The sequence below is a fragment of the Carcharhinus amblyrhynchos genome, chromosome 1, assembly GCF_965287045.1.
Source record: "Carcharhinus amblyrhynchos chromosome 1, sCarAmb.v2.hapA, whole genome shotgun sequence".
Classification (NCBI taxonomy): Eukaryota; Metazoa; Chordata; class Chondrichthyes; order Carcharhiniformes; family Carcharhinidae; genus Carcharhinus; species Carcharhinus amblyrhynchos.
The window spans coordinates 130,683,777-130,708,683 of NC_137324.1; the positions used below are offsets into that span (position 1 = coordinate 130,683,777).

At 44.7% G+C, this 24,907-nt stretch overlaps 1 protein-coding gene across 1 annotated transcript in view; it reads right to left on the reverse strand.

Moving 5' to 3' along the window:
• The window catches only part of fhdc1 (FH2 domain containing 1), a 102,609-nt gene that overhangs the window by 23,956 nt on the left and 53,746 nt on the right, over nt 1-24,907 (reverse strand). Inside the window, exon 4 of the mRNA XM_080192597.1 lies at nt 8,532-8,634. Within this exon, the coding sequence (XP_080048723.1) occupies nt 8,532-8,634 (103 nt within the window). The remainder of the gene's footprint in view (nt 1-8,531; nt 8,635-24,907) is intronic.

Genomic DNA, 24,907 nt, shown 5'->3' on the forward strand with positions numbered 1-24,907 from the left:
GTTGATGTGGTGTAAGCACACCCACAGCGCAGTTAGGGAGGGAGTTTCAGGGTTTTGACCCAGCCACTGTGAGGAAATGGCAATATAGTTCCAAGTCCACTTATTAGAGGAAAAGATTTGGTGGCATTGGAGGCAGTTTAGAGGAGTTTCACTACATTGATTCCAGGGATGAGGGGTTTGTCGTATGAAAAGAGATTGAACAGTTTAGACTTATACTCTCTGGAATTCAAAAGAATGTGGGTAGATTAAATTGAGGTATACAAAGTGATAAAAGTTATGGATAAAGTAGACGAGGAGCTGATGCTTCCTCTTGTGGGGCAGTCTAGGACAAGAGGTCATAGTCTTAGGATAAGGGGTAGCAAATTTGAAACACAGTTGAGGAGAAACGACTTCTCCAAAAGAGTTGTGAATCTGTGGAATTCACTGCCCTAATGTGCGGTCGATGCTGGAACAGTGAGTGCATTTAAGTAGGAGTTAGGCAGATTTTTAATTGGTCATGGGTTGAAAGGTTATAGGTAGAAGGCAGCATAATGGAGATGAAGAGCGTGTCAGCCATGATCGAATGGCGGAGCAAATTCAATGGGCCAAATGGCCTAATTCTGCTCCTATATCTAATGAACTAAGTCAGGATGGTTTGTGAATTGGAAGGGTGATAATGTTCCCATGCATCTGCTACCCCTCTTCTTCTAGATAATAGATGTTGTGGGTTTGGATGGTGCTGTAAAAGAAGCTTGATAAGTTGCTGCAATGCATTTTGTATGTGGTGCACACTGCTGCTGCTGTGTGACAGTGGTGGAGGTAGTGAATATAATGGCTGGGGTGTCAGTCAGATGGGTTGCCTGGACAGTATTGTGCTTCTTGAGTGGCTTTGGAGCTGCACTCATCTGGGCAAGTGTAGGGTATTCCATCATGCTCTTTGTGGATGGTGGACTGGCTTTGGGGAGTCAGGAGATGAGTTACTTGCCACTAACTCCTGACCTGCTCTTTCAGATACAATAGTTTGGCTGGACCAGTTAGGTTTCTGGTCAGTGGTACCCTTCAGCATGTTGATAGTGGGGGGATTCAGCAATGGTAATGTCCTTGAATGTCAAGGCAAGATAGCTAGATTCTTTCTTGTTGGAGAGGGTCATTGCCTGGCATTTGTGTGGCACAAATGTTGCTATCAGAATGTTGATCTGAATGTTGTCCAGGTCTTGTTGCACTTGGACACGGACTGCTTCATTATCTGAGGAGTTGCAAATGGCTCTGTTAATTGTGCAATCGTCAGTGAAGATCCCTAATTCTGATCTTGCAATTGAGGGAAAGTCATTGATGAAGCTGCTGAAAATGGTGGCATCGACGGCACTACCCTGAGAGATCCTTGTAGCAATGTCCATGGATTGAAATGCCTGAGCTCCAAAAACCGCAACGTCTTCTTTTGTGCTAGGTATGACTTCAATCAGTGGGGAGCTTTTGCCTTGATTCTGTTAACTTCAGTTTTACAACATTGCCTTGATGCCACACTCAATCAGTGTTACCTTGGCAGTCACTTTCACCTCACCTCTGAAATTCAGCACTTCTGTTCACATTTAGATCAATGCTGTAAAGAAGTGTGGAGCTGAGTGGCCCTGGAGAAACCCAAATATAGCATAAGTGAGCAGTTTATTGCTGAGTAAAGGCCACATGGATTACATTGGCACCTTCTATCACTCCGCTGATGGTTGAGAGCTGACTGATGGGGCGATAATTGGCTGGGTTGGATTTGTCCTGCTTCTTGTCGTCAGAACAAACCTAGGGAATTTTCCACGTTGCTGGATGGATGCCAATGTTGTAGCTGTAGTGAAACAGCTTGGCTAAGGGATTGGTTATATCTGAGCCTTCAATATTACAGCCAGGGTTGTGCCAGGGCCCACTGCTTTTGCAGTATCCAGTACATTCAGCCACTTTCTGATACCGTAGTATCTGTGACAGACTGGGTTTTTACTGCCAATATGATTCCCTTCATGGTCACTTCTACTGACCCCAGTTTGCTGAATTTATAACAGAAATAAACATTCCAATTTTCTGAAGCCAGTCTCAACAAGCTTGGCAAACAATAATTAGTGGGCAAATATAAGAAGGGGAAAATTAAAACACTTGAGTCAGAAATTATAGTGCTGGATTGGTACACAAGTCGCTCACACACATCAGAAGATTTTAAAACTACAATTAATAGGTGATGGATTTGCTCTGATCCTGCTTTACCATTTTTAACATTGGTCAAAATCCTGGAATTCCCTCCCTAACAGGATTGTGGGTGTACCTACACCTCAGGGACTACAGCAGTTCAAGAAGACAGCTCACCACCACCTTCTGAAGGGCAACTGGGGATAAGCAATAAATGCTGCACCAGCCAGTGATGCTCACATCCTGGAAATCAATTTTTTTAAAAGTTGGCCAGGATTCTCCCAAAACAAAACTAAGTGCCCAACAGATGGGAAAATGGAAGAATTTTGCACCCTTTTTCTTGGGTGTACTTGTCAGCACAAATTTCCCACCCCACCCTCTGTGCTTTACAGAGTGCCTCAAGAAGTTTAACGCCAGAAAGTAAGGGCGGGGCCTCATCCTGCCCAAGAGGCCAGCAGCGGACTGTTGAGTGGGCCGCTGCGCATGCGCCGACCTGTCAGTGGGGAGATTGGCACACGCACACTGTCCCCTCCCACCACCACTGCCAATCCTCTGATTCCTGTTTATCCCCGAACTCCCACTCTGATGGCTGGCCTTCCTGACAACCCCAACCCCCACTCCCTGGGGCCAGCCCTGATCTCAACCCCAGCCTTCAATGGCCAACCCCGACCCCTCACCCAAGGCCAGCCCCTCCCTATTGCAGGGTGGCAGCAAGATCTCCACACCACTGATCACCCTCCAATAAGCCTCAGTATGCCCTGCCCCTTGGCACTGCCCAGTGACAGGGTGACCCTTGGGCAGTGCCAGTGTACCAGGCTGGCATTGCCCAAACAGCACACCCCCTTTCTCCTAATCTCTTGGGGTGGCCTCAATGGCCACTGTTCCCACCAATGGGGTCAGGATGTCTGTGCCCCATTAGTAGGGAGCAGTTGTAAACCCCACTAGTGGCAACTTCTTCCAGCAGCGGGGAGGGGGTGATGCCAGTGGACCTGGAGATTACTGGTCCAGGCCCGCTAATTAGATGGAAATGTCAATTTCCATATGATAACCAGCTCCGTGCCAATTTCCAGTGCGGAGCTGATTGTGCTAACAAAGGGCCTGGGAGACTTGTGATGGACTGAATGCTGGGCACATTTCTCATGGAAGTGCCCCCACCCCTCCAACCACCGTTGTCTCCTGGCCTGCTGTGCTACTTAAGCAGCACAGTGGGCTGGGAGAATCCCGGTTGTATCCCTGGCCTCATTCCATTCTCTAAAACCAGAAGCAATTACATTTTTAAAGCTTTCCAGAGAAGAGAAATAAGCTCACTGTGGCACTTGCCGCATATTTTATGAGCTCACTGTGCCTTTTAGAAGAAGTTTCACAACACCAGGTTAACGTCCAACAAGTTTATTTGATAGTAAACCCACAAGCTTTCGGAACGCTGTTCCTTTGTCAGGTGAGTGGAAGGTGTTCAACAGATGGGAAAATGGAAGAATTTCCTACCCGGACAAAGAAACAGCGTTCCGAAAGCTTGTGGGTTTACTATCAAATAAACCTGTTGGACTTTAACCTGGTGTTGTGAGACTTCTTACTGTGTTTACCCCAGTCCAACGCCAGCATCTCCACATCATAACTACCTTTTACAAGTGTCACACTTTTGAAATAAGTTAGACTGTTTTGTAATCAATCACCTTTTTACGTACTAAATCCTGAAAGCCCTTTGCAACACTCAGTGAAAGGGCTGCACACAGTGGCTCTTTTAGCCCAGCATTGCTGGGAAATGTGATGGGCCTGGATTTTGCAGTTAATCGGTGACCTTGAAGGACGTCGCTGTCAGAAATCCAGCCATCCTCGTGGAATTCACCTTTCCTGACGTTAATTCAAATCTGGTGACAAGTCTCGAGGTGACCAGCAAGAGTGAGGTCATCGAGCATAAAATTACAAGGAGATATTAATAGATGAAGCAAATGGGAAAACTGCAGCAAATGGATTTCAATTTGGAAGATGGTGCTTTCTATAAGGCTAAAAGTTAGAAACAGTAGAGGTCCAGAGAGGTTTGAGGCTGCGGCTACATAAATCGTTATAATGTACTGAAATTGATCAAATGTGATAGTGGAATGTTAGCCTTTATATCTAGTGCGGCACGATGGCACAGTGATTAGCACTGCTGCCTCACAGCACCAGGGACCTGGCTTCAATTCCTGGCTTGGGTCGCTGTCTGTGCAGAGTCTGCACGGTCTCCCCGTGCCTGCAGAGTTTCCTCCAGGTGCTCCGGTTTCCTCCCACAGTCCAAAAGACGTGCTGGTTGGTGCATTGGCTGTGCTAAATTCTCCCTCGGTGAACCCAAACAGGTGCTAGAGTGTGGCAACTCGGAGATTTTCAAAGTAATTTCATTGTTGTGTTAATGTAAGCCTAATTGTGACGCTAATCAATAAATAAACTAAAAACTTAGCGCATTAGAACAGAAGGGATTGAAGTAATGCTAAACAAAACCCTGGTGAGACCACATCTGAAGTACTGGGAGTATTTCCAGGCACGATACCTCAACAAAGATTGATTAGTCTTGAGGGAATGCAGTATAAATTTACCAGAATGATAGCTGGATTCCAAAGGTTAAATTACGAGACAAGATTAGACAAACTAAGGTTATGTCCCCTGGAATTTGGAAGATTAAGCGATGATTTCTTCAAAGTTTTGAGATATTCAGGCAAACAGAGAGAAACAATTTCTTCTGTTAGTGAATGTAGGGCTAAGGGACATTGTCTAAAATTAGAGCGAGATCTTTCAGGAGTGAAGTTTGGTAAAACAACAAAGGGGATGAAAGTTTAAGGGCGCAATCTTACCGGCTGTTCACACCACGTTCCAGCTGCGGCAAAGTCAGAGAACTTCAACCAAATCTCCGTTTACTGCAGCGGGATAGGAAAATCCTGCCGGATTGAACAGCCATAACATTCTGACCTAAAACTCTCTGGCACAAATGTGACTGATGCTAGGTCAATTGTTGATTGTAAACCTGAGACTGATAGATTTTTGATATCCAAAAGGATAGCAGAGGGAAAGTTGGGTAAATGAAGTTCAGTCCCACATCAGCCATGATCTCACTTATACATTATCCAGAGAGCAAAATAAAGATTGGAACACATCTGATAGAAGCTGAAATATTATAAGCAAAATATTTTAAAAACAATAGCATTTTTATCATAATGGAAAAGCTTAACAGGGCAGCACAGCGGTTAGCACACCTGCCTCACAGTGCCAGGGACCCACGGCCAATTCTGGCCTTGGGTCACTATCTGTGCAGAGTCTGCATGTTCTCCCCATGTCTGCATGGGTTTCCTCCAGGTGCTCCAGTTTCCTCCCACAGTCCAAAGATGTGCAGGTTAGGTGGATTGGCCATGATAAATTGTCCCTTAGTGTTGGGGGATTAGCAGGGTAAATACTTGGAGTTATGGGGTTAAAGGCCTGGGTGGGGTTGTTGTCAGTGCAAGCTCAATGGGTTGAATGGACTCCTTCTGCACTTTAGGTATTCTATGATTCTACACAAAAATAAATTAGTTTTCCATGAGAAGGTACATAGTAATTGTAATGACTTAACACGCTGTTAAAAACTCCATTACACTTCATTAACATGGTGCACCTTTATCAGGGATTATTAACAGTGACTTTCCAATGTAAAAGGGAATTCTTGTCAATTCAGCAATTCCAGATGGCCATCTGCAGAGACATGAACAATGCAGCCTGTGGAGAAGCAGATGTTTAACAGAGCATGTTCAGGCACCAGGCGTTGTTGTCAGTTTCAAGGGCAATTATAGGGAACATTGACAGTTACACCATCATTCTAACTGCAAAATCCAGACCATTATCTTGAGTATTTTCCTCCTTTAGATGTTCCACAATACAACAACAATGGCTGCTACTTGTTTTTATGTAGCGCCAAGGTACTTCACAAGAGCACTATCAAACAAAATTTGGACCAAGGCACAGAGAGATATTAGGGAGAATCTGACCAAAATATTTGGCAGTGTTGCTTCTGGCAAGAAACGTATCAGTTTTCTCTCCAGATCATATGACAATCTGCCAAAAAAGAAATCAAGGCATGGGGTGTGTTTCATGCTGTCATGCAGGGGGCAGGGCCTTAACATTCCAGCAAAACCCAGCTGCACAGAGATCGGGGCATCATCTTTAAAGGGCGCCCCGATCAGAGCCTGAGCAAACCTCCCCCACAGCCCATCACGGCGGTCACAGGGGCCCCACTTACCGTCCCTGATTGGAGTCAACATTTCTCTCCCTCCCCCTCCCCGCACCCCGATCACAAGCTCCTCCCCTACCCCACCCCAATCATTGGCCCCTCCCCCCACAATAGTTGGAGCCTGCACCAACCCAACTGTGTCAAGGGGCAGTGCCAAGCTGCTGTCTGGCCATGTCCCTTCTCCCCCTCCACCCCCAGGGACTATACTTACCTTTAGGCTCCCCAGGAAGACCCCACAACAGGTTCATGTCTAGGCAAGCTTGTTGTAAACTATGACAACATGATGTCACACCCCTGCGGCGTAAATATACAGCGGTGGTCAATATCTGACAATGGTTAGTACCATTGAAATTCTGATGAGGTAGCTGGGTAGGGTTGGGGAAGGTCTGAGATCACGATCTTGCCAGCGAGAACCTCAATTTCTGGATCTTCAGCCTCTGCCGGCATTCACATAGACGATGAACACGGGCTCAAGGTCACCCCCATCAGGTCAGGTGACCAGAGGCTTGGTCAAACAGAAGCGGTCAAAGGTTTTAAGGAGTGTCTTAAGGGAAAAAAGTGAGATAAAGAGGCAAGAGTTGGAGGGAGGGAATTCCAGAGATTTGGGTCTTGCCAATCGGAGGTACAGCGGCCAATAGTGGAGAAGTTAAAAGTGGGGGGGTGCGCAAGAGGTCAGAATTTGAGGAATGGAGATATCTCAGAATTTGTGGGGTATGTGGGGGGGAAGGCCATGGATGAATTTGAAAACAGGGTTGAGAATGCAGGTGTTGCTTAACTGGAAACTAATATAGGTCAACAAGCATGAAGATGGGCAGCTGTATTGTGCAGCTGTTGCCAAGTACAATATAAACATTGGACTGGATCCCATGCTCCGCCACATAACTTTTTACATCCACCTGAGAGGGCACATGCTTTCATATCCCACTCTAACAAACTGCACTTTCAACTGAGCAGCCCTTTCTTGGTGCTGTGAGGGGGGGAGTATCGAAGGATTTTGTACTCAAATGGGACTTCAACCCACAGCGATTCGACTCGAAGGCATGACCTCTGTGCCAAGATTACACCAGCAGACATGACAAAGGGTCAATTGTAAGGAGCTGTGGACAATAATTAAGTGGACTACTTTAGCAAGTGGGGAGAGACAAACCAAATCAAAAATACTTCAGGACATATTGTACTGATTGAGTGGTTAATGGTGTTTCATGTGAACAAAGGCAAAGCAATAAAACTAAGGAGCAGAAATAACCAATAGTAATATTCATAAAATCATAGAATCCACAGTGCAGAAGGAGGCTAATTTTGCCCATCGAACCTGCACCGACAACAATTCCACCGATGTCGTGTCCTATCCCTGTAACTCCACATATTTACCCTCTGAATCCCTCTGACATTAAGGAGTAATTTATCACAGCCAACCAACCTAACCTGCACATATTTGGTTTCTGGAAGGAAACCGGAGCACCCGAAGGAATCCAATATTGATCAATGGCTCCAGGCTCGGTTAACACATTTCAGAAATTTGAAAGTTTGCATTGCTCCCTGAAAGGAACAGTCAGCACATGGCAGCAAAGGGAAACCCAACCAGATCCACTTGGATACCACAAACAAATCACTAGAGGTAGTGAGTCTTTACAAGGTGCGGCTACACGTGTACCATTCCATTTGCCCTACTGCAAGGGTATTCGAGCATTACCAGGCAGTCTAGTAGATCAGGTCTGACAAAAAGCTTATGTTGCCTGAACTATAACCTAAAGGCAGGATTCTGGGACTCTTTATAGGAGAGAGGGTGCAAGGAAACATTAGTCAAGTGTTGAGGATCCTGAAGGGAAAAACAGAGCTCTGATCATACATTTCAGATCACAACAAATTTTCAGGGCAGTGATATTAGCTTAAACTGAAAGAGGGAAGGTGCACAGTTTAACTTTTTTTTTACAGATGGTGATCATGCAGAATGAATCATTAAGTAAAAAGGAAGAATTGGATAGATACTTGAAGGAGTGGGGGATGGAGGAACGGAGATTCAGATGGCGACACTGGATGAAAGGAATGCTTAGTCTTTTCAGCCTCTGTGCCTTCCCATGTTCTGAAACCTATTAATCACTCAGCTTCATTCTCATTATTGGGAAGTAAAAGAGTTATTGCTGACAAGTCTGACCTCTTCTGCCTCCGGTAATATTTTGAGAAGTTCACGGAGTTTTTCCGAGCCATAAGCCTCGCTCCTTCCTGACCGAATATCTTCAATGATGCACTGATTTGACCTTCAAATACAAGAGAATAATCATTAGTATTTTAATGATGCACGGTTAGTGCAGAAGGTGCAAAAGAATGATTTCATCTCAAGTTTCAAATTATTGTTATCACTTGGAGCATAGTGAAGTAATGAACATGTGAAGTGTACAGATCCCGTCTGCGTGAACAGTGGAACATAGGCACCAGCACAATTACAGTGATTCTAAACTTGGGTTGTGTCTGGTGAGATCATTCTGACTTGTGTAACATTGGAGAGAAGTACTGTGAGTTACAGACCTCTCGCTGGCAGTGGTCCTGGTGGAGACAATTTGAGGCGATGAAATGAGTCAGTCCACAAGTTGTACACTGATTTTTCCCTAGAACATGCTGCTACCGACGTGCTAAATAAGCCTTGTGGCAACACAGCTTGTAATGCTGTAAATTTAAGTTGCAATCCACAAGCATCCTTATGACAGCTGCAATTAGCTGCTGTATGACTCATAATTTCTGGAGGAAACTAAGGATAGGTGCCTTCTCCTGATCTCTTTTCTGGCAGGAATTTTGCATGCCCAAATTTCCCAGCAATTCTTTCAGCCATGACTCTGATTTACATAAGTCTGCAAAGGCAACATATTTTAAATTATAGTCAATACCGCAGCAGTGCAAAATATACACAGGATGAAAAAAAACTTTCTATTTATTTAAGGAGCACACATGAAACAAGCAGAAATTCCACAAAGTATTTTAGTTAGATGTCGGCCTTTGAATCGTTCTTCATCAATGTACGGATGATAACATCAATTATATCCAAATCAAGTCACGGCAGGGATTTCAAATGAAGTTTAAAAGTTGAAACTGCAGATTGGGGTGAGGGTGGGGGAGTGGTGCAGCAGGGTGTGGGGTACAAAGCGATAGTACTTTGAAGAATATAGTGAGGCTGGCGCCATCTGTTAGTCACAATGCCTGAAGTGAAAGGAAACTCATCTGAAAACATCTATCAGCTCAGTAAATTATTAGTGGTTAGTGTCTGAGGAATTAACTCATGATCCAGTCACCAATCAGCAAACACTTCTGTCTTTTACTTAGAAAAGCATTTGAAGGATGTCTCTCTTTTTAAAAAGGATGCATTTTCCCAATTTTCATTTTTTAAAGGGGTACAATAAAGAAACTTAAAAGACAACAAGCCTGTATCTAGGGTCCATCTGTCCAATCACATTGCAAACTAACTTGTTCCCCTCCCCTCATCCCCCACTACATTCTCAGAGGAAGAATCATTTTTGTTCTCAGGGGACCCAGAATTAGACCACCAACTAATATTAATGCCCCATCTGTAAAATACGGGGAGAAAGAGAAATAAAAACAGGACCAAATACATTCACTCAAAAATTAATTTTATTATAGAGTGGGTGACATATGTTCATTACTTTCCTTCATTTTTCCAACCGCTATACTATTGACTGTTGCTGTGGCAACCTGAGCAGTAACGGCAGAAATTTACAACGGGGAATGAGGAAGGCATTGAAACCCACTGCAATAGTGAAGCTCTTCAGCCTCACAGGCCCAATTCTAATGGTCAAAATTCAGAGGCGCAGACATTTAAAAATGAGGGGGCTAAGTTTACCGGTCTAATTATGCTATAAAGCATCAGCTTTTAAAACAGGATTCAATCATATTTTTCCCAGCATGGAATTTTCTTCTCGTACCCAAATTAAATTTGACAGCATTGTGTATGGTTTCGAACATGCGGCTCCTTGGTCCAAACTATCAGAGAATTATTTATCACTCTTATTGATTCACAGCCAGGGCAGGCATAAACTTCTCAGACAGTTCCAACAGACATTTTAGCTTATTCATTTTTTTCAAGGGAATATAAGACCCTCAGGACATTTGCATTTATCATACAAACACAAGACTGTCGACATTTCAATGATTGATTTGCGCTGCTGCTCAAGGGGGTGAAATTCCAACTCACAGGAAAATTTGAAAACATAATTTAAGGGGGCGATCTTACCATTTTTCCCTGCCAGTCAATGGGTGGGGTGAGCTGGTAAGACCGCGAGAAAGCTGAAAAATCAGGATTGCGCCCGATTGCTCTTGCTTCTTGTATTCTTGCTGGCACCAGATATCCGGCGTGGGGCTTATTATAATATTTAAATTCTTTTGTAAGTAGAATTTAAATATTACAAGGGAGCCTGGGATGCAATCAACAGGACTCACTTGCCTGAGCATCTTGCCTGGTGAGGATCACGTACGGTTCCCTTTAAGGGGGGCCTGCCCTGATGGATCTGCTGGTGGGACTGGAGGCCATTAGGGCTGCCTGGGAGGTCGGGGCAGAGTTTGGCACTTGGGCAGTGCCAGACTGGCACACTGGTAGTGCCAACCTGGCACACTGGCACTACCCGTTTGACACCCTGTCGCTGCTGGCCTAGCACACTGACAGTGCCCACTGCACATGGGGAAGTGCCCAGAGTGTGGGGCCAGAAGGGGGGCACACACAATGGCACCCTCTGTTGTAAACTGGTGGCTTTCAGGCAAGCTTAGGCCAGAGGGCCCAAGCTGACAATTGTGAGGTGCCAATGCCCAGGGGGCAACCCCTGCCATCCAAACCTCTGGGGGGCCCTGATTGTTCCCCTTCACTCCAGAGGGGCGCACAGCTGGTTCCCTGTTAGTGGGGAGCCACTGTAATCCCTGCTGGAGTGAACCAATCTGGGGGCGGGGGGAGGTGGGATGCTCGTGCGCCTGAAGACTTCAGTCCTGGGCCCACTAATGAAATTGAAAGCCTATCAAAATGACCATTTAAATGGCCTTGGCACCTCCCCGCCAACTGTGACAGGGCTGGAATTCAAGCTGCCAAATGGTTAGACGTGAGTGACTGTCCCTGGCTTGAAGTGCCTCCAGAGGAGGGAGAGAGCGAGAGAGTGGGAAAGGAGAGAGACAGACAGTGGGAAAGAAGACAGATAGAGGAGAGATAGAGTGGGAAAGGAGAGAAAGAGAGAGAAAGAGACAGAGGAGGAATTGAAAGCATGCAAAAAGTGGTGCTGAGTTTCAGAAACGATATGGTTGAGACACAAAAGCTATGCTACTTAGGGCCTGTTTGAGTGATTTAATGTATCCAATTTTCATCTATATAATATTTCTGTTACATTCAGTGATTTATTTTGTTTTGCAATTTATTCCAATTAGGAATGCACAGTGCAACACATGTACTGTACAGGTTTTCAACTTGAATATTAATTTTTCTGGGTAAAAACGTCCAAAGGAACCTAACTCCAGCATTAGAATTGATTCCCGGTATGAGGGAGCATATCTATGGTTTACCTGAGCAGAAGAGTTTGCTCGTGAAGGAGGGAGCGTTTGCAAGTGTTGCAAGTTATCTTAATAATCGTTCTGAACTTTTAGTTGGATATGTTCCTAGCGATCGGTCTAAAGTGTATTTTGTGCAGCCCAGTATTGGATCCTGAGATCGCTATTCCCATGGAGGTGAAAGAGGAGAGAAGTGGGCCAGTGACAGGCAGCTCCTCTGGGCTGGATTGAGAGGGTCCATGAAGTCAGAGTCTGTGAAGATGCCAGTAACATAAATAGAGCAGGGAAAGAGGTTCTGCTGAGGAACTTTGAGCAACTATGGGCTAAATTAAAAAGCAGAATCTCACAGTTAACAAACTTTAGGTTACTTCCTAAGCTGTGAGCAAACTGGCATTGAGCAAATCAAATTAGAGATTAGATATGTGGCTCTAAGACTGGAGACTTGGGTTTCAATTCATGGGCGAATGGCACCAGTACTGGGGAAAGGGGGAGCTGTCCAGTCTTCACCTGAATGGTTCTGGGACCAGTGTTGTGGTGAGTCGCATAACCAGGACTGTAGATAGAGTGTTAAACTAAATAATGGGGTGAGAGATCAAGACTGGGAAGACGTGTTAAATTAGAGAAGACAAGATAGGAATAAGGGAAATGATGATCAGCATGTGGCAGGAAGGGACAGAGTGCACAAATCTAAGAATGCACCAGCAGACAAGGCTAGAGATTTAAAAAATGGTACAAAACAGAATTAAAAGCTCCGTATCTGAATGCAAAAAAGAAAGCATATGTATTGACAGTGTAAATATAAATAAATATGTATGATCTGATAGCCATTACAAAGACATGGCTGTGGAATGACAAAGCCTGGGACATGAATATTGAAGGATACATGAGATTTTGGAAGGACAGGAAGCTAAGAAAGGATGGGATGGTATCTCTGTTAATAAAAGATGATGCTGGCGCAATAGAAAGAAAGAGAGAGGACCTTAGTTCTGGAAATCAAAACTTAGCGTCAGATGGGCAGTGTTTTGGATAGAGATGAGAAATAGTAAAGGTATAGTGAAGCAAAATGGTTAATAAGTCACTTATGGTAATGATTTGTAGGCCCCCTACATGCTGCAGGACAGGATATACAGGAGGACTTGTGAGAAAGATACAGTGGTCACTATAGGCGATTTCAATCTCCATATTGATTGGATGAATTGGATTGGCAAAAGTTGTCTGGGTGATGAGTGTTTTTGGGACAGTTTCTTACAGCAGCACATTCTAGCACCAACACGAGTAGGCTATACTGGATCTGATAATATACAATGAGAAGGATTAATTAATGACTGCATTGTGAAGGCACCCCTAGCTAGCAGTGAACATAATATGATTGAATTTCACACTCAGTTTGGGGGAGAAAATAGTGGTTCTAAGGTTAGTGTTTAAATTTAAATAAGGGCAATTATGAGGGCATGAAGACAGAGTTAGCTGAAGTGAAGAGGGAATTTAGGTTAAGGAATAGGCCAGTAGAGATGCAGTGGCAGACATTTTTCTTTATTCTTTCATACAATGTGGGCATCACTGTCTGAATCAGCATTTGTTGTCCATCCCTAATTGCCCCTGAACTGAGTAGCTTGCTAGGCCATTTCAGAATGCAGTTAAGAGTCAACCACATTGCTATGGATCTGGGGTAACAAGTAGGTCAGTCTGGGGAAGGACGGCAGATTTCCTTCTCTTGAGGACATTAGTAAACCAGATGGGTCTTTACGGCGATTGACAATGGTTTCATGGTCACCTTTTAATTCCAGATTTTTACTGAATTCAAATTTCACCGTTCATTGTAGTTGGATTTGAACCCAGGCCCCCAGAGCATTACTACAAGTCTCTGAATTACTAACCAAGTCACAGTAGCACTATGCCACCACCATCCAAGGAGATATCTTAGAATACCCAAACAATATACAATGAGGAAGAAAGACTGTAAGTAAAGGATGCACCATCTGTGGCTAACAAGGGAAGTTAAAGATAGTATTATAGAATCCCTACAGAGCATCAAGGCTGCACCAACCACAATCCCACCCAGGCCATATTGCCATAATCTCACATATTTATCCTGCTAATCCCCCTGACACAAGGGTCAATTTAGCATGGCCAATCAACCTAACCTGCACACCTTTGGGCTGCGGGAGGAAACTGGAGCACCCGGAGGAAACTCACGCAGACATGAGGAGAATGAGCAAACTCCACACAGACAGTGACTCGAGGCTGGAATTGAACCCAGGTCCCTAGCACAGTGAGTTAGCAGTGCTAGCCACTGTGCCACCATGCTGCCCTTCAAACTGAAATAAAGCAGTATACAACTCCTGAAAGACGAGTGGCAGTCAGGAGATTGAATGGAATGTAAAGAACAAAGAATGAGTAAAAGATGAACATGGAGGGAGAAATTAGAGCACCAGAGAAAGCTAGCTAGAAACATAACACAGATATTAAAAGTTTCTGCACGTATTTAAAAAGGAAAGGAATAAGTGAGCATTTGGCCTCTAGAGAGAGTTGGGGAATTAATAATGGAAAATAAGGAAATGGCAGATGAACTGAACAGATATTTTGTGTCGGTCTTGATTTAGAGGATACAAATAATATCCCAGAAATTATTGTGAATCAAATGGTGAAAGGGAGAGAGGAACTTAAAACAACTACAATCACCAGGGAAAAGGTACTGAGGAAATTATTGGAACTAAAAGCTGACAAGGCCCAGATCCTGGTGGACTTCAACCTCATGTCCAAAAAAAAGAAGCTGCTGTGATAGTAGATACATTTTCCAAAATTCACTAGATCCTGGAATGGTGCCATTAGATTGGAAAATAGCAAATGTAACTCCTCTATTTAAGAAAGGAGGGAGACAGAAAGCAGGAAACTACAGGCCAGTCAATTGAACATCTATCCTTAGGAGACTTGGGAATGAGACTTTGGAATTCTCTCCTTCAAAAGGCTTTGGAAGCAGAGTCCTGAAATGATTTCAAGGCAGAAGCAGGTAGACTCCCAACAAACAAGGGGGTGAAAGGTTACCAGGGGTAGGGAAGAGATTACAGCCAGACCAGGCATGACTCCACTGAAGGGTGTAGCAGCTCAAAGGGCCGAATGGCCCACTGCTCGTAGTTCGAATGACAGTTTCACTGATTTCACACTGGTTCAGTGAATTTCACAGCTAATGTTTACTCTACGAATAAAACATATTTTAAGTCTCAGTGGTATTTTGTATAAGTCATTTTTTTAACCATCACAGATAAGCACACAAACTCATGAATGAAGTCAAAGAGATGCTGGACTAGAATCATTAATTCAATGCAAGAATTGGGCATCAGGTAACATAATACTCAACACCAAGAAAAATACCAAAACAGCAAATGAGTTTTGTGAAGAGGAAGGAAGGCGGATTAAAACCATATCTCTCAGAATTCAATATAATCTGTGATTGTGTAAAGTTTGGAAAACCAACCAGACACAAAGCAACATGGTTTTTAATGTGAAAACAGAAGACAAATGTATGTTTTGGGATGAGAATGATGTAGTTCTTTATGAAAGGTGCGACATGTATGTGAAAAATATAGCAAAACTTTTCAAACCTCTTCACAGAAATGCAAGCAAAGAAAAACTGACACCTGAGCCTGTGGAGGAAACACATTGACACGTTGAACAAAAGCTTAGGTCACTGATCTTGGTTTTAAGGAGGATCTTGATGAAAGAAACAGAGATGACAGTTGGAGAGGGGTAAGAGATTCCAGAGTTTACAGCCCAGCATCTGAAGGTTGGGGTGAAAGCCAATGAAGATACAAATGTTCTCAGCCCCTCAAGCCTGCCCCACTATTCAATAAAATCATGGCTAATCTGATTGTAATCTCAACCCCACATTCCTGCCTGTCCGATAACGTTTCACCCCCTTATTAATCAAGAAACTATCTGGCTCTGCCTTAAAAACATTCAGGACTCTGCTTCCATGCCTTTTGAAGAAGATAGTTCCAGAGACTTGGACCCTGTGAGATAAAATATTTGTCCTCATCTCTGACTTAGATGAGTGACCCCTTATTTTTAAATAGTGAGCCCTTGTTCTAGATTGTCCCACAACAGGAAACATCCTCTCCATATCCACCCTGTGGATTTGCCCCTCAACATCTTAAAGGTTTTGATCAAGTCGCTCCTTCCTCTTTTAAAATGTAGTGGACAGAAACCCAACCTCTCCAACCTTTTCTTATAAGACAACCTGCCCACTCCAGGTATTAGTTTAGTAAACTTTCTCTAAACTGCGTATAACACATTTACATTCTTCGTTGAGATCATTACCATACACAATACCCCAAATGTGATCTGATCAATACTCTATACAACTGAAACATTATCTCCCTACTTCTGTATTCAATTTTCCTCACAATAAATGTTAACATTTTATTAGCTTTCCTAATTGCTTGCTGTATCTGTTTATTAGCCTTTTGTGATTCGGTCACTTGGACACCCAGATCCCTGTGCATCTCAGAGCTCTGCAATCTCTCACCATAAGCGTTTTCATTCTTCCTGTCAAAATGGACAATTTCACACTTTTCCACATTATACTCCACTTGCCAGAGTTTTATTCACTCACTTAATCTATCTACATCCCTTGAAAGCCACCTTAGGTCCTCTTCATAATTTACTTTCCTACCTATCTTTGTTGTCATAAGCAGGGGTTAAAAGGAAAAGCAGCAGAATGTGTATGCGACCTCCCCCTCTGCGCTAGCTGAACTTGCGCATTTCTTGCCTCCCGCCCTGGTTACAGCGGCCAAATCTGCCATCAACAGGTCCAGGCAGCAGGCGACCGAGGGGGTCATCCGACCCGACTGTCTGCCCCTCTATCACGGTTACATTCGCAGCTGGGTGTCACTGGAAAGGGAGTATGCAGAGTCCATGAGCACATCGAAGGCTTCATGCTCACTGGGCCCCGCAGGGGCTGGGGCATATTATTGACCCTTTTAACTACATTTTCGTCTGATGTTTTAAGTTTCCTTTACATTTTGTCTCTTGGTTTGGGAGATTCCCTTGTTTTTGGGGGCTGCCTTTCTTGCTTTGATTTAGTTTATTGATTTTGCATTAAGAGAAATACCCTGGTTGCAGCCCACATGCAGGTCCTGCCTCTAAACCTATCCTTTTAGATTTGTATAAGATCAGTTTCTGAGCTGGTGGCTTCCGGTGTGATATCGAGTGAAGGCGGCGCGACTTCATCTTTTTGGTCATTGCCTGGCCTGGAAGAAAAGACACAAGACTAAGGAGGGTGTGAGGAGAGTGGAAATTGTGCATAGATACACCATCTGCAGCTTATAAATCTGAAGAGAGTGCAAAATGAGTGGTAAGTGGGATGTGAGAAGATCAGTCATGAGGATAGCATGATCTTCAATGGTTTCAGTCATGCCTGAATAGCCTCAGCAATAGCTGTTCCAATAATTACCATCACCATCGCCTACCCAGGGCTGAGGAAATCCAGGCACACCTGTGTGTGGATGTCTGTCCTGGAAGAGAGAGACAGAAATGTGTCTGAGTGGCGTGCAATCTGTTTGGCTGATATGGATTCCATGGTTAAATACCTGGCTGTGTGCAGTCTGTGAAACGTGGACATGTGACTTGCAGCAGTGCTGAGGGAAGGAGGATGAGGTGAAGCAGAGGGTTGTTAGGTGTAAGCCTGAGCGGGAGGAGATTGTTGGTGGGTGAGTCGTGGGTTTGCTGCTTTGAACAGTGACCGAGGCCAGTGGTGTAATTGATAGGATGCGGCTGTGTTCACTGGCCTTGGCCGTATATGTAACAGGTGAGGTCAATGAACTGCTTGTGACACTGCATCCATGTCCTTAGGGTTCCACTCCTGACCTTGATCATCACAGCTATCATCAAAGCTCCATTTCCCCTTTGGAAACCTTGGGACATCTCTCATTCTCCTCCACGAAGCCCTCCAGTGAAAAACACGAAGCCGGCTCTCTCCCCTGTTGTGCCATCCCTCTATTCTGGGTCAAATTCTTCTCAACCGTGTCTCCCAGCATCTGCCTCAACCACACTGCACCTTGGGGGCAGTTTTCCTGTCCCGCCCGCCACGGGAATTGTAGCGGGCAGTGGATGGTCCATCCAAAAACCCGTTGACCTTGGGTGGAATTTTCTGGTTTCGATGTGAGCGTGGCCAGAAAAATCCTGCCCCTCATCTTTAAGAGATGCAGGCTGATTTTACCCAGTGACAAAGCGCTCATGATACTGGCTGACGCACTCAGCCGCTCACCAGTACAGTTAGCTCTGGCTGGATGCTGAGCTGATTCAATGACGCAGGCAGCACAGGTTGGCATGGTGCCTGCAGTGAAAACAGTGAGCAGACAGGTTAGCCCAATTTAGCCCTCATTTATAATGAACAGCACAAGATTTGAAATGAGACATTTTAATGTTCTAATAATTTTGATGAAAAAGTATTCGCAGGTGACTCAGCATGTGGAGCGTTTCCAATTTGATTTGCGTGCAATATACATAGTCCATTCCCACCCTTATGCTTTGTAATCACTTTATCCTGGATGTCTGCCCATTGAATGTTATGGTAAAACCTCCTGATCCAGATCACCACATACGTACAGAGGTTTACAGCATGGAAACAAGTCCTTCGGCCCAACTTGTCCATGCCGCCCTTATTTTTTTTAAACCCCTAAGCTAATCCCAATGGCCTGCATTTGGCCCATATCCCTCTATACCCATTGTATCCATGTAACTATCTAAATGCTTTTTAAAAGATAAAATTGGACCTGCCTCTATTACTACCTTTGGCAGCTTGTTCCAGGCACTCACCGCCCTCTGTGTGAAAAAATTGTCCCTCTGGACACTTCTGTATCTCTCCCCTCTCACCTTAAACCTATATCCTCTCGTTTTAGACTCCCCTACCTTTGGGAAAAGATATTGACTATCTACCTTGTCCACACCCCTCATTACTTTATAGATCTCTTTAAGGTCACCCCTCAGCCTCTTATGCTCCAGGGAAAAAAGTCCCAATCTATTCAACCTTTCCTTATAACTCAATCCATCAAGTCCCGGTAGCATTCTAGTAAATCTTTTCTGCACTCTTTCTAATTTAATAATATCCTTTCTATAATAGGGTGACCAGAATTGCATACAGTATTCCAAGTGTGGCCTTACCAATATCTTGTACAACTTCAACAAGACGTCCCAACTCCTGTATTCAATGTTCTGACTGATGAAACCAAGCATGCCTTCTTCACCATTCTGTCCATCTGTGACTCCACTTTCAAGGATCTATGAATATGTACCCATAGATCTCTTTGTTCTGTATCTCACCCCAGTGCACTGCCATTAACTGAGTGAGTACTGTCCTGGTTCAATCTACCAAACTGCATTACCTCGCATTTGTCTAAATTAAACTCCATCTGCCATTCGTCAGCCCACTGGTCCGATTGATCAAGATCCTGTTGCAATTGGAGATAACCTTCCTCACTATCCACAATGCCACCAATCTTGCAAACTTACTAACTATGCCCCCTATATTCTCATCCAAATCATTAATATAAATAACAAATAACAGTGGGCCCAGCACTGATCCCTGAGGCACACCGCTGGTCACAGGCCTCCAGTTTGAAAAACAACTCTCTACAACCACCCTCTGGCTTTTGTCAAGAAGCCAATTTTGTATCCATTTAGATACCTCACCCTGGATCCCTTGAGATTTAACTTTATGCAACAACCTACCATGCAGTGCCTTGTCAAAGGCCTTGCTAAAGTCCGTGTAGACAATATCAACTGCAATGCCCTCATCTAGCTTTTTGGTTGCCCCTTCAAAAAACTCATGTATGGTCATATGTATGTACATATGGTCAAGATAAAAACTGGTGTCTTTTTTGAAATAAATTGAAAGATTTGTATTTATATAACCTTTTAGATTTGTTTGATTAATTTGCCGGGTGTTAGCGATGGAAAGGTGGTAGGACTGGAGGGTCTCAATGACATTACTGTTACTAGAGAGGCGGTGCTCGACAGACTGGAGGGGCTGATTGTGGACAAGTCCCCAGGACCGGATGGAATGCATCCGAGGGTTCTGAAAGAAATGGCGGAGGTGATAGTGGATGCCTTGGTGGTTATTTTCCAGACGTCGCTGGATTCCGGGGAAGTGCCGGATGATTGGAAAACGGCTAATGTTACGCCGTTGTTTAAGAAGGGTGCCAGGCAAAAGGCGGGGAATTATAGGCCAGTTAGTTTAACGTCTGTGGTAGGTAAAATGTTAGAATCTGTCATTAAGGAGGAAATTGCAAGGCATCTTGAAGGGAATTGCTTGATAGAGCAGATGCAGCACGGTTTCATTAAAGGGAAGTCGTGTCTGACAAATTTACTGGAGTTCTATGAGGATGTGCCTAGGGCAGTGGATAGAGGAGAGCCGGTGGATGTGGTCTTTCTAGATTTTCAGAAGGCGTTTGACAAAGTACCTCACAAGAGGTTATTGCAGAAGGTCGAGGGACATGGAGTTGGGGGTAGGGTGTTAGCGTGGATAGAGGATTGGTTGTCAAATAGGAGGCAGAGAGTAGGGGTCAATGGGTGCTATTCGGATTGGCGGATGGTGACTAGTGGAGTGCCCCAGGGGTCAGTGCTGGGGCCTCAGCTTTTTACCATTTATATAGATGATCTGGAGGAGGGAACCGAGTGTAGGGTGTCGAAATTTGCTGATGACACCAAGATTGGGGGAACGGCAAATTGTGCGGAGGGTGTGGAGAGTCTACAGAAGGATCTAGATAGGCTGGGCGAATGGGCCAGGAAATGGCAAATGGAATTTAATGTTGGCAAGTGTGAGGTGGTCCACTTTGGTAGGAATAATGGTCGGAAGGACTATTACTTACGGGGCGAAAAACTGCAGCAGGCGACGGTGCAGAGGGACCTCGGGGTCCTTGTGCATGAGTCGCAAAAACCCAGCTTGCAGGTGCAGCAGGTGGTCAGGAAGGCGAATGGGATGCTGGCCTTCATAGCGAGGGGGATTGAATATAAAAGTAGGGAGGTCTTGCTGCAGCTGTATAGGGCATTGGTGAGGCCGCAGCTGGAGTACTGTGTGCAGTTTTGGGCGCTGCACCTGCGCAAAGATATTTTGGCCTTGGAGGGAGTGCAGAGGAGGTTTACTAGGCTGATACCGGAGTTGAGGGGGTTGAGCTATGAGGAGAGGCTGAATAAACTAGGCTTGTACTCCCCTCATTAGAAGAATGAGGGGAGATCTCATTGAGACGTATAAGATGATGAATGGGATGGATAGGATAGAGGTGGAGAGACTCTTCCCGCTCAAAAAAGACAGTAGGACTAGGGGGCACAGCCTCAAGATAAAGGGGGGGCTGTTTAGAACGGAGCTGAGGAGGAACTTCTTCACTCAAAGGGTGGTGAATCTCTGGAATTCTCTGCCCGTTGAAGTGGTGGAGGCTGCCTCGCTAAATATTTTTAAGACGCGGGTTGGTGGGTTTTTGATAAGAGAGGGGATTAAGGGTTATGGGGAGAGGGCGGGAAAGTGGAACTGAGCCACGACAGATCAGCCATGATCTTATTGAATGGCGGGGCAGGCTCGAAGGGCCAGATGGCCTACTCCTGCTCCTATTTCTTATGTTCCTACGTTCTTATGTTCAGGGTGTTTCAAAGAGCTTTTTACCCAATTAAATACTTTTGAAGTATAGGCACAGTTGTAAGGTACAAATCCAAACAACATTACCCTAAGATGTATCCACAACAACTTGGGGCTGGCAAAAGCACACAACAAAAGTCAAACAGGAAAAAACAGAAGTGTTTTCGTAAGATACAAGCTCATCAAATGATGATGCGCCATTCAAGGTTCACTTCTTGATTTCTCAGCAACCCACCCAGACATCAGAATCCACTGTGAGTCACAAAATCTTGTTAAAACTCTCCCTCAGAAGGGAGAGCCACCCTTCACTTTCAAAGCCTCTGAATCCCCCCAAGTGTGCTCTGACTTGGACTGCCTCAACAACTGTTCACCTCCTGATAGTTCAATCTCTTCTTCTGAGACGGCGTTGCATGGGATTCACAAAGTTGCACTCCTACCTTTACCTGCATACTTCCAACTCTTTCATCGGCTGCCAGCTTCACTGCCGCTGGGTTTCCCTGAAACCCCAGCCTCACAGCTGTACCAAGCTATAAATGGCTCCCAGGGCTTCTCTGAGTTCTAGCTGCTTGGCACAAAACCAGTGACCTTCCATCACCTTCTCAGCTTCCAACCAACTCCCTTTCCTAGAAAATACTCAGGCAAATTAGTATGAGAAAACCTTCTCAATCCCTGGTCAGCTCCTGATGACACAGCCTTTCAGGCTTCACTGAATGCTTTTAAACTAATTTAGCTCCAATTTTCAAAACAAAGCATCGTTCTGGATTGCACTTCTTTACAAGCAAGTTTGGACATCGTCAGCAATGGTCACCCCCAAAGTATTTTAGTTACCATACCCTTCACACCAATCCTCCCAGAACTAAACATTAGCTCCAAAATATTAACATGAACCATGAACTAGATATTCGTCACAATATATATCTTCTTGGGAGTGGCCTGTGACCAAATATTAGCAAATAAGGCTGCCCTCAAAAAATCAACATTGGGAGAACCAGCAAATACCGAATGGGAAGGTTAGAAACAACAGCAAGTCTTCAATCCATCAATATAATTGTAAAATGGCTGAACATGTGACAGATCCAAAATGCGTCATAATGACGACCATCCTTCCCACAAACATCAGGAATGTCAACAGTTCAGCCCTCGTTTTTAAAATATTATTTCACTAGATGTGGGTGTCGCTGGCTCAGTCAGCGTTTTTATTGCCCATCCCTAATTAGCCTAGAGAAAATGGTGGTGAGCCAACCTCTTGAGCTGCTGCAGTCCACGTGGCGTAGGTACACCCACAGTGCTGTCAGGGAGTTCCAGGATTTTGACCCAGTGACTGAAGGGATAGCGATATATTTCCAAGGCAAGATGTGAGTGACTATCAGAAATGCACAATTTTCAACTGGTTCCATCTGAGCCTGTTACGTATAGTAGACAGTTGGTTTTACATTCTCCTTTGTAATAGTCTGTATGATAATCTAAATTTTCTCTCAAGTAGTTAGTCATGTTCAGTGTATTCATTGAATAAAATGAATAGTAAAAATGTTCGTCAGTAAAAAAAAGTCTCCAGGGTTATTTAAATGTGTCTAGTGGAATATTTGCAAGTCAACGTGGTTAAAGTTGGGTATGTGCAAAAGAATATCTAGAAAGGAAGTACCTTCATGCTGGCATTTCTATAAGGTAAGAGGCAACGAGAAAAGCATCTGGACATTTCATATCAGGCACTTTATTTTGTGTTCAAAATTAAGGGGTAACATCAGAATTTTAACAGGGTAGTTCAGTGTGGGAGATAAACCTGGGCAACTCACATACTCCATGTCTAATGTTCAAACAGCTGAGGGTGATGTTGAAACAGATCGATACAGAGTGCGTGAGGCTGCAGCTGGTGTTGTGCTTGCACCCGTTAGCCATAAAGTTGGTCTACCCAACTCATCCGAATGATTCTGCACAGAGGAATCTTTGTCTCCAGTACTTGTCTCCTACTCTCAGTGCTGTGGGTGTGGTTTGAGCCAGCAGCACTCTATCCCAAACACAGAGCGCAACCAGCCTGCTTTCTATTGAAAAATTAACACAGGGGTTTGCATTAGTGATACAGGTTGGCAGGAGTGATGCCCTGGTCTCATGGTTGGTAGAAGGCCCCGGAAGGTCACACCCAATATCCAGCAGCATTGAGAGGTGGGAGTGGGACTGACACATTGGTAGGTGCACTCAGTTGGGTGGAGTTAAGCTTGTGTCCTGAGTGCCAGGGAGTGCAGACATGGAAAATTATTATTGTTGTGTGAAGATGGCTGACATTGACTGTAAGTGAGGTCACTGGGCCTGTGGCACAGCTGCTAGATCCTTGGATCCACACCCCCCTGATGGGGGTCCTTGAGAGTCCCTCCTCCTGCCCACCTAAACCCTCCAGCACCACATCCATCACTATGAACCCTCTGTCTGCCCTGCTGTTCAGCATCCATCGATTTCCACTGCAGCGATCCTTTTCGCAACCTCTCTTTGTGAGGCACTCAGTAGCATGTGGTCCATGCCATTGACAGGGACGCCTCTGTCCACAGCTCACTGGCTCCATTATGGAGCACAGATCCGTGCTGGAGGCACACCAGCCAGCACCACAATCATTTAAATCAGGTGGATACATGAGATCTGTGGGCTGACCTCTTCGATACAAATCGTGATTCCTGTACTCAAAGGTAGCTGAATTTCTAGCCATTTTTCTCTTGCTCTCAAAAGATGGGCAGTAAAATTGCAATTCACTGGGTCAGATTTTCCTGGAAATTTGCAAAGGTCAATAGCTGGGGGGGGAAGTGACGTTGAAGTTGCCGACAGCAATGGTAAAATAAAGTACCAAAGGGTAGACCCATGATGTACCGCTAGAGGGGCAGCCTCTGATCCACGTGCCCGCCAGTTCTCGATGATTGGGCCAACATTTCTAAAGGCCACCTTTCTGTAAACAAGTTCACCAGGAACCCCACCCTGGGCATTGCCCTGACACGATCCTCTTCCCCATGACCTTTGCACCCCACTGGGAGGTCTGCTCACCAGGTGCACGCCTCGGGAGACCGGTCACGGTTCACTCTGTTCTGCCCTCACACCCACGTGAATGGATTTTCGGACTGCGGTGGCAGGGATGATTCTGGCCTAGGTGCCTGGTAACAATTTATTAATGAATGCAGATGATGTTCCAGACATTGGCACCCCATCACTGACAATCACATCGTGTGTTTACATCAACATAAAAAAAATGTAGTTGTTCCCGTGATATTTTCCACTCCCAGTGTCAAACCTGCCTGACGCAATCGGGAGGGGACAGTCCCGACGACAATCTTTGGAAAAGAAATGTTGTTGCTTCTTAACCCTTTAGGTGTGGCAGGTTTCCACTGGGGAAC